Source organism: Callorhinus ursinus, unplaced genomic scaffold (genome assembly GCF_003265705.2).
Source record: "Callorhinus ursinus isolate GAN/ISIS: 27379988/994484 unplaced genomic scaffold, GSC_fseal_2.0 scaffold13, whole genome shotgun sequence".
NCBI lineage: Eukaryota > Metazoa > Chordata > Mammalia > Carnivora > Otariidae > Callorhinus > Callorhinus ursinus.
This window is the reverse complement of record NW_027397075.1, coordinates 41,694,708-41,704,125: the sequence shown is the minus strand read 5'-3', so window position 1 is coordinate 41,704,125 and position 9,418 is coordinate 41,694,708. Positions and strand designations below refer to the sequence as shown.

General features: G+C 45.6%; 1 protein-coding gene across 8 annotated transcripts in view; it reads right to left on the bottom strand.

The window, feature by feature from the left end:
* RGS8 (regulator of G protein signaling 8) overlaps positions 1-9,418 on the bottom strand; it is a 46,762-nt gene that overhangs the window by 18,775 nt on the left and 18,569 nt on the right. For all 8 annotated transcript variants that reach the window (XR_012380563.1, XM_073900148.1, XM_073900149.1 and 5 more), the window contains one exon: positions 8,983-9,047. Coding sequence is in view for 7 of the 8 variants with exons in the window: in XM_073900148.1 (XP_073756249.1) it covers positions 8,983-9,047 (65 nt within the window). In the remaining variant the exon portion in view is untranslated. The remainder of the gene's footprint in view (positions 1-8,982; positions 9,048-9,418) is intronic.

Here is a 9,418-nt window from a genome sequence, read left to right as displayed (position 1 = left end):
GCAGGGAGAAGGCCTAGGGAGGTGAGATGGGGAAGCTGTAGGGAGAAGGCCTAGGGAGGTGAGATGGGGAAGTTGTAGGGAGAAGGCCTAGGGAGGGGAGATGGGGGAGGTGTAGGGGAGAAGGCCTAGGGAGGTGAGATGGGGAAGTTGTAGGGGAGAAGGCCTAGGGAGGTGAGATGGGGAAGTTGTAGGGGAGAAGGCCTAGGGAGGTGAGATGGGGAAGTTGTAGGGAGAAGACCTAGGGAGGTGAGATGGGGAAGTTGTAGGGGAGAAGGCCTAGGGAGGTGAGATGGGGAAGTTGTAGGGAGAAGGCCTAGGGAGGTGAGATGGGGAAGTTGTAGGGGAGAAGGCCTAGGGAGGTCCGGAGCTAAGGAGCTGCGGCATCTAGAGAACAGACTGTGGCCAAGAAAAAGCTCACAAAGCCCCACCCAGACTGTGCCTGTCCACAGCCCTCGTCCTCTGCTCACCCACCCCTCTTGGTCCCAATCTCTTCCCACCCTGCCGTATTCCCAAGGCTGCCTCTGAACAAGGCCGGGATGAGGGTCACCGTGCAAACAAAAACTTCACCTGAGAACAATGGAAGCGAGAAGGGGGTGGAAGGCCCCCTGAGGCTGAAGGAGCCCCTCCCCTTCCCAGAGCAGACAGCACCAGCTGCCTTGGTATACAGACCACCTGGCCCAGACCTGGCCCACCTTTCCTGCTTAGGGGACCAGCAAGGGAATTGTATGGGACCAGAACAGAGGCTTTTCTTCCCAGCTAGATCCCTTCCTCCTCCTTCTAAGCCTCCCCACCTCTTCCCGCAAACTTTCTGCCTGGTCCTCTCTCTGACCCTTCAGCATCTTTCCCAGCCCCTCATCCTTTCCTTCTGCCTTCTGTCCCTTTTTGCCCCTCTTTCCCTCTTCCTCCTTCCTTCTCTCTACCAGGACCCTCTCCTTCCCTTCTGCTTGTCCATAAACTGGGGTTGGTTAAAATGAAGGATGCCCGTTTACTTCTGAAAGGCTCATGAGCACTTACTGGCATCTCTCTCAGTGGGACCTGCTTTGCATTAGCGGTGCTCCTCTGCCTGGGCCCCTGTGTACCCCAGACCCTGCTCCTTCCCAGATACCTAGGGAACTGGAGGCCCCCCTTTAGTACCTCCACAGATTCCAAGAAGCTGGAAAGAGTGACTTCTCTCTGATCCCTCACACTATCCTGCCTGGGATTCTGTCCTGAAGCTCTTCTGTCCTGGCTTGGACATGTAACTAGCTCAGCACCACCGTGGGCACCATGCTTAACCGCTCTGTGCCTCAGTTCCCTCATCTGTGAAATGCAGATCCTAACAGGACCTGCTCCATGGGGCTTTTCGGGTGAGGTGAGTTAATACACGCAGGGCCCAACCCTCAGTGAGGGCTCTGTGCATGTTCGGGACCATTATGCCCGTAGAGTCATCATGCAGAGTAAACACACCTAATTCCCCCAAACAATCCTGGTCACTTAAAGGTGGTAGGTGGTAAACAGCTCAGGAAGATGGAAGAGTAAAAGGAGGATCTGCCTTTTTTTAAGTTTCATTTTTTTCAGTTCACTTTGGTTTTCTTTGTAGGGCATGCTAAGAAGTCAAGGCTCTATGAACATTACACTTTTTTTTTAAATTAGTATCTGTCCAGTCGCAGGAAGGGAAAGGCTTGTGTCCAGAATTCCTGGAACACTCGGCAGAATCCTGGCATCCCCCTGAGCATGCACAGAATCTCCAAGAACATCCCCATGGCCACACATGCTGCTGCCCACCAGCATTCTCCCGCTTGGTTCTGTGATGCAGGGTGCTTACATAAGAAAAGAAACTGGGTCACTATGAATGAGCAGTGCAGCTGGTGCAGCAGGGAGGGTGGCTTAGGTAACAGTTCAAGGTCCAGGAGCCCTGATTCAGCTGGCATGTGGGTGGGCTTGAGCCTCACTCAGTTCCCAGGCTTGGAAACATACCAGATCACAAGAAAGACCTTTTTTTTGCGGGGGGGGGGGGGGGACCTCTCTGTTTACCAAAGTGTTGTCCCAAAGACCAGAGTCCTCTTGCATCCCTGATCGATAGGAAAAAAATAAACTGGTGAATGGATTCCAAGGTCAGGCATTGGATGGGAAAGGAAAATATGTTTATAAAATCCAGGATACATATACTAATGGTGAAGTCAAAAATCTCTTTCATTCACAACTGAGTTCACCACTTTGAAATCTGTGATGAGAACAGCATTAGGATCAAAGTCTTTTTTGTGTGTGTGTTATCTGTAAAATACAGGTTTTTTTTTTAAAACAAATAACTGGGGCTTAGCAAGGTTTAGGTAAGGAGATTATTTAAAGAATAAACCATTTCCAGTTACTGACATTTACTGGAAGCAACTGCCATGCTAATTATACTTCAGTCTTGTGATTAACATAATTTTCTTCAATGATCTTCACTTTGTTAGTATACATATAGCAAGATGGTATGTTACAACAGTAGTAGGACCTGACAGTTGTTAGACTCTTTGAGCCAGAAGGGACATGAGAGACCCTAGGATCAAGCCCTAAATTGGACACAAGGGAATGGTGAGGCTCTAAAGTTGAGTGGCTTCTTATTCCTAGGACATGGGACTGAGGACAGCCTGGGTCTTACAACTCCCATTCCAATGTTCTTTTCTATTTTATCAAGCAGAAGCTGGGTCGAGTCACAAAAACCACAAAAAAATCAAGCTAGAGCCTGTATCTGCAACTATCGTGAGAAATTAGCAACGAGTTTTCTCTTGAAGGGAAGACAAAAGAGAAGGGTCCCTAGTAGGGTAAAAGCATTCACAAATGACTCCTTCAATGTGAGAGAAGTATTATAAAACTCCAGGTGCACCAGTCCATCACCTAAAAGATTCTAAATGTCCCGGAATACTTGTCTAATTAGCCTGATATGGGAACACTGAGGAGAGGCTCAAAGAGGGAATATATCAGATTCGCCTGCAGGGCTTTTGAAAACCAAATCCCCAGAGGGAGTCTCTCACAGCCCCTGAGGGGAAGTTGGGAAGGGATGAGGCAGGGATACCGAAAGCTCATGAGGCAAAGGAGGATGAGGTATTATGGAATTTGAATAAGCCCCCCTGCGATTCTAATACTGTCCCCACTCAACCCCTGGGTTCAACCTTCAGCTGCCTGTGGAAAGAAGCGGAGGCCATCTCTCTCTCTAGCTTACAGGAAGTGTGAAATCCATGTTTCCTCCGTGAATTGAATGTTGTATTATAACAAAAATAATCAAAATCATTCTCCTTTATGGAGCCGCCCCCCCCCCCGTGTCACGTTATCATGCTTAGCATTTCACAACCACAATCACAATTAATTCTCAAAACAACTGTGCAAGGCAAGTCTTACTCCCCTTTTACAGATGAGGACAGCAGGGTTTAGAGAGGTGATACAATTGGCTGGAGGTCGCATAGCTGGTAAGCAACGGAATGGGTGTGGGAGGCCCATCCAATTGCTTTTCATTCAAACTTTCTGCAGCAGGCTTGGAATAGTTGCCTTATCTGTTCCACGCACTCCTTCTAGAGAGGCTAAATGCACCCACATTCCTGGGTGCAAGTAAAAGTGATAGCAATGCAGACAGGTTGGCAGGGAGGAAGAAAAGCTTCTTTTCCATCCGTGTCGGCTTCCCATATCTCTTTCTAACCCTTAGCCTCCATTCATCCAGAAAACACACTTGCTGTATATGTTTGTTTACTGCGAACAGCATCCACCATACCTGCTACACAGCTGGCATCAGTGATCCATGGACGTCATACCACCGAAGGGACCTTGGAAGGCTGTGTGATCCAGTGTTCAGTGGGTTTCTTGGAAAGCACAGGCCACCTGCCTCCCAAGATGCTCCAGATTCATGCTTTACTTCCTTATGTTTTAGAGCCGTGCTTCTCAAGCTTTGGTGGGCATAAATATTACTGGAGGGCTTGAGGAAAAATTACTGCACCCCACCCCCCAAAGAGCTGACCCAGTAGGTCTGAGACAGAAGTCCAGAATTTTCATCTCTTCCAAGAGCCCAGCAGCTGCTGGTGCTGCCTTCCTTGGATCACACTTGGAGTAACACGGTTCGAGGATTTTTTGGCTTGGAGAAGGATGTGGGGCGGGCGAGGCAAGAAATGGGAACCGGATAGTTAAACTGTACATTCTAAAGCTAAGGACCGTTTGGATGAATAATTAAGGAATTTCATTAGCTCGTAACTTTCATGTTTTTGCTTGTTTGGGGTTTTCTGCTTGGTTGCTGTGTGACCAGATCAGGTCATTGTATTTTCCTATATCTCAATCATTATCCCAAAGGGGCTAATTTTTAAAAACTAAAAGCTTCTTTATTGGTCTCCTTTTCGCAGAGATGGTTACTAACTCTTGTGAATGCAAAAGAGCTTTCAATTGTACTAGTCCACTAACCTGGCATTCCCTGGGCCTGGCGGGGACAGGTCAGCATAGACCCTCTACACTCTGTGCAAACAATGAAACAAAGCCAAGGACCAAATGGATGCCCAGGGTGAGGTGCTCTGTTATTCAGGTGTGGGATCAGGCTGAAAAAAAAAAAGAGGAAGGAGAAGGAACCCTGTCTACACTGTCCCCTTAAAACTGGAATGAATCCAACTTTTATGTCCCAAAAAAAAAAAAATCCCACAAAAGAAGGAAGGAGGAAGGAAAGAAGGAAGGAAGGAAGGAGAATCAGAGTTTGAACTGATTCAGAGCTCAGGACTGAATGTCCCACTAAAAGCTGGACAAATAACAAGCATATGCCTGAACCTCATGAGGAAATCAAAGCAGAAGACATACAGTTTTGTGCACGCTCTCCCGCAACCCATCAGAAAAAATCTCCCACAAGCTGGGAGCCTTCACTCTCCTGGGTATGAGCTACAGAGACAGGAAGTCTTCTGGGTGTGCGCACACACACACACATGCACACACACACACCCTCGGGGGCAGCCTAGGTGCACAGCTCACAGACACTAAGTCTAACTGTCCCTGAGTGAGCAGGAAAAAGATGCCAAGTTAACCCATATTAGAAATCCTTTGGAAACAAACTGAGGGTTCTAGAGGGGAGGGGGGTGGGGGGATGGGTTAGCCTGGTGATGGGTATTAAAGAGGGCACATTCTGCATGGAGCACTGGGTGTTATACCCAAACAATGAATCATGGAACACTACATCAAAAACTAATGATGTATGGTGACTAACATAATAAAATAAAAAATAAAATAAAGTAAAGAAATCCTTCGCTGGGGTGCCTGGGTGGCTCAGTTGGTTAAGCGTCTGCCTTCAGGTCAGGTCATGATCCCGGGGTCCTGGGACCGAGCCCCATGTCTGGCTCCCTGCTCAGCGGGGAGTCTGCTTCTCCCTCTCCCTCTGCCTGCCGCTCCCCCTGCTTGTGCTCTCTCTCTCTCTGTCAAATAAATAAATAAATAATCTTTAAAAAAAAAAAAGAAATCCTTTGTTAGCTAATAAAGTCATCAGCAATTTCATTTTTCATTTCTTAGTTTAAAAAAAAAAAAAAAGCCCTCAGCAGGTGTCTATCCCCCAGACCTCCATGCATGCTTCTTCGGCTTTATCCTTGTAAGCAAATGTGACTGGAAACCAAACTGCTCCAAATATTTACTTTCCAGATTTCTTTTCCCTCTTAAGTTTAAAAAGTAAAGTTGCTTTCTTCTTTTCCTGAGGTTTGAACCTGAGAAGTGCTGCCTACACAGCAGGACCCTGTCAAGGAGAGAAAGCCTCATAACACAGGTGCTTTAGCCCCTCATTTGGTTGCTTGAACCATTTCAGCTTTGAAGGGGTTTTACATGACCCTGCAAGCAGCGCTGACTCGAGCCACCTGCCCTAGGTGTTTGCTAAAGGCCCAGTCTCAGCATCTTTGAACAAGAAGGTAGGACTGGATCCAGTGTCTGAGACATCCTCTTCCAGATCCTTCAGTGCACAGATGAAGAACCAGATTTTCCAAGAGATTGAGGGATTCCGTCAAGGCTACCCAGCTATTTGGAAGCAAAGGGTGAGTTAAAATCGTCCTTACGCCGGTCTGACAACCAGCTAATGTTCGTAACTTAATTGTACAGAAGCATGTTCTCCAATTAAGTGGAAACCATGCTCTAAACCCAAAGCAGACCTGCTGCTGTCAGGTCAGTGAGGACTTTTAATACTGACAGAATGGAATTGAAGAGGAACACCGAACGTCAGGATTCTATTTGAAATCTTGAAGCTCCCTCATCTGTAGGCAGCACACTATTATTTCTTATGTGATTTGTATGCATGTCCATGTCTCCGAAGGCTGCACTCTCCACCAGAGACGTACTGTCCTGTTCATCTTGGTGCCCTCGCCCCCAACCAGCTGCTTAGCACAGACTTCAAACATCATGAACACTTAGTACACCTTTCTTTAAATAAAGGGAGCGCCCAAAACAGCCAGGCAGAGCAGGGAGGGTAAAGATGCTCTATAAATTGAGAATGGGAACAAAAATAATTATCTGAATTATCCAAAATAGAAAACTCAGGGAGGACAGTTTCCTAGGTATAGAGGATTACCAGGGGGGTGGTTTCTAGACTAATGCACTTTTTTTTTTTTTCCGGAAGCTCATTCAGTGATTCTCCTTTCTTTACTTTTTAGGACATTTTGCTATCTTAATTGAAAGCCCTGCACACCTCTGATCAACTGCTGTCCCTCCTAAGGGACCAGCACACATGCAATCCCTTTGGAAAAGCTTAATCAGCCCTAATTGAGTCACAATATTAGCCCAAATTAATTAGACTTTAAGAAAGTTGTCAACACCCTTCAAGGTAACCTGGCTCTGAGGCCTCCCAGGGAGGAGTCGGTCAAGCTCTAAAACCTTGAAATTCTGCCAGTGACCCATGAATACAGGCCTCTTTCTTCTCAAAGACATTTACTCCATTGGCTTTTTATTTCCGTACTAAACAGAAATCAAAACAGAACATCAGACTCCAAGAAGGATCACAGAACTTTACAGTTCATTCTGCAGTGGTCTGACAAAGAAGCAATCTGGTGTCAGCTTGTAACCCCTTAGTGGAATCCCCATCTCAGAAAAGTGTTAACTGCATTCCTGGAAACCGAAACCATCCCCCAGAGAAGCAGAAGCAAACATCTTCAGGTCTAAAAGTCATTGAATCAAATAACACGAAAGCTCTTAAATCTCCAGGTCTTGCCACTGCAGCAATCCAAATATACACTGAGATTGCATCCATTAATTGAACCACCATAAACTCTGTCTATAATCGCTCAGCATTAATAATTGGCGGTGAAATTTGCAAACCTATTCTTAAGGCACGTTTATTTTGCATTCAATAAATAAAAGCATCATTTAAAAAAAAAATACCACCATATTCTTTCAAAACACCTTTAAGTAGAGAACCCCAAATCATCTAAAGGTGTCCTCTTATGAAGATTCCCTGACCCAGGTGACAGGTAGCACACAGGTATTTCTATCACCATTTTGGAATGAGGAAACAGCCTCAGGGACTTGAACTAAGTGAGTCAGTCATGAGGCTGAAATAGAAACCAAACTCCAAGATGACCTTGAAGCAAATGCAGCCAGAAAAGAAGGTGTAAGTTAATAGTGACATTTGTTTAGCCTACTGTGACTCCAGAAAACAAGTCAAAATGGCCTCAGAAAGAACAAGCCTTACTGTCAAATCCTAACTATCACTGCACATATGCCATTACCTTGGCAAATTCACCACATAAGCTTGCTGTTTGTGACATAAGCCGTATGTCACACACACTGTGTCTCTGCTGCCTTATTTTCCTTCCTAAGTGTAATCCATAGAACGCTAAAATGACTATTTGTCTCACAAAACTACATGCTACAAATATATGCTTATTCTTAGATTTTGCATTTCATTTTAAAATCTATTCAAGAGCATTTAGTAACTAGTTTATTAGGACCAGGGGCCTAGTCAGAGGGAAGTGCTCATCCAGCTGAAAGCAAAATCACCTCTAAAGACATCTGAAGATCGGGGGACTCCATCAAGGCCACTCAATTATCTAGTAGCTGAGCTGGGTCAAAATCAAGAACACAGGTCTGACTACCAGCCAATGCCCTTAACCTCATTGTACAGAATCATGTTCCCCAATTAAGTGGAAACAAGACTCCAAGCTGAAAACAACCCTTCTGCTCCCAGATCAATCAGGATTTCTAATATTGACAGGAAGAATTTAAAAGGAGCACTGAAAGTCTGCGTGAAACCTTTTCTCTGCAAAAGACCCTTCTCTCTTCCTCACCCCTGCTCTCCCACTCCCATGTATTTCAATGGCACTAGGATTTCAAAGCCCGATGAATTTGGACTTGCTTGTGATGAGAAAAAAGCAAGAGCTAAAAAGTTTGGCCGGCGTCAAGGTGTCCTTCCCACAGGGAAATATGCATGATTATTTCTGCAATTTGGAGGGGGTGGTGGGTTTGGGAAAACAGAAGAGGAGAGACAGCAGAAATGCATTCTAGTAAAACCCACACCCAGCCAGAAACTGAGGAGTGTGATACAGCCGGGGTAGTAAACCCCCAAAATAAAAAACAACAAGAAAACACAAAACTCTGCCAACTCAAGTGACTAACAAAATGCACAGAATATTCATTTGACGGATAAGTAAACCAAGACTCTCCAGCGACTTGGGGGGGAAGGTCATTTAATTTTATAAACAAGATCTAAGATGGACACTAGACTGTCATTCCCACTGAGCCCATCACTCCAACTCCCTAAACTAAATTCTTTCTTGCTAAAACTGCTGAAAACATGAAGGCTTCTTGGGACCATCCTTTCAACCCAGAACACAGAAAAGAAGGCCCTCTTCCCACTAGATTTAAATTACGTCTTGTTATCTGTATACTCCCCTAAGCAGGAGGCTCTGTGAGCGTAGGGACTGGAGCTGTCTGGGACACCCGGCATAGTACCTGGATCATGGTGGGCATTTGGTGCCTCTTTTGCTAAATGGATGATTTGCCGCAACATGACGAAACCTGAATTCTACTTACACTTATGGGACAGAAGCACGTCAAAGGAATCTGCCCACCTCGTGGCTTCTTCTGTGGATAGTCTCCTAGGAAAGAAGAAACATCTCTCTTGAGTATTTCTGAAATGACCCTCCTTCTCCATCAGCAACCACTGAGATTTGCTCGGGGAAACAAATCAGAACAATGGCGGGCGGGGGGGGGGGCGTGCAAATGAAAACCACCCCTGGATTCCTGCAAGTCTGTTGCTGTAAATGTGTACATTCTTAACTAACTGATGGCAAACTTCAGTACTGGAATTCAATGTATTTGTATATTGGCTTTCAGTCTAAAAAACCAAGCTAAATAAGCTCAGGATATAAAGTTGTCAGGATAACAATGGAAAGAAATCAGCCTTAGCGTCAGAAAAAGTACGCTGAGCTCCCGACTCCATATTTTACCAGGACCTTAATCTCTTCGC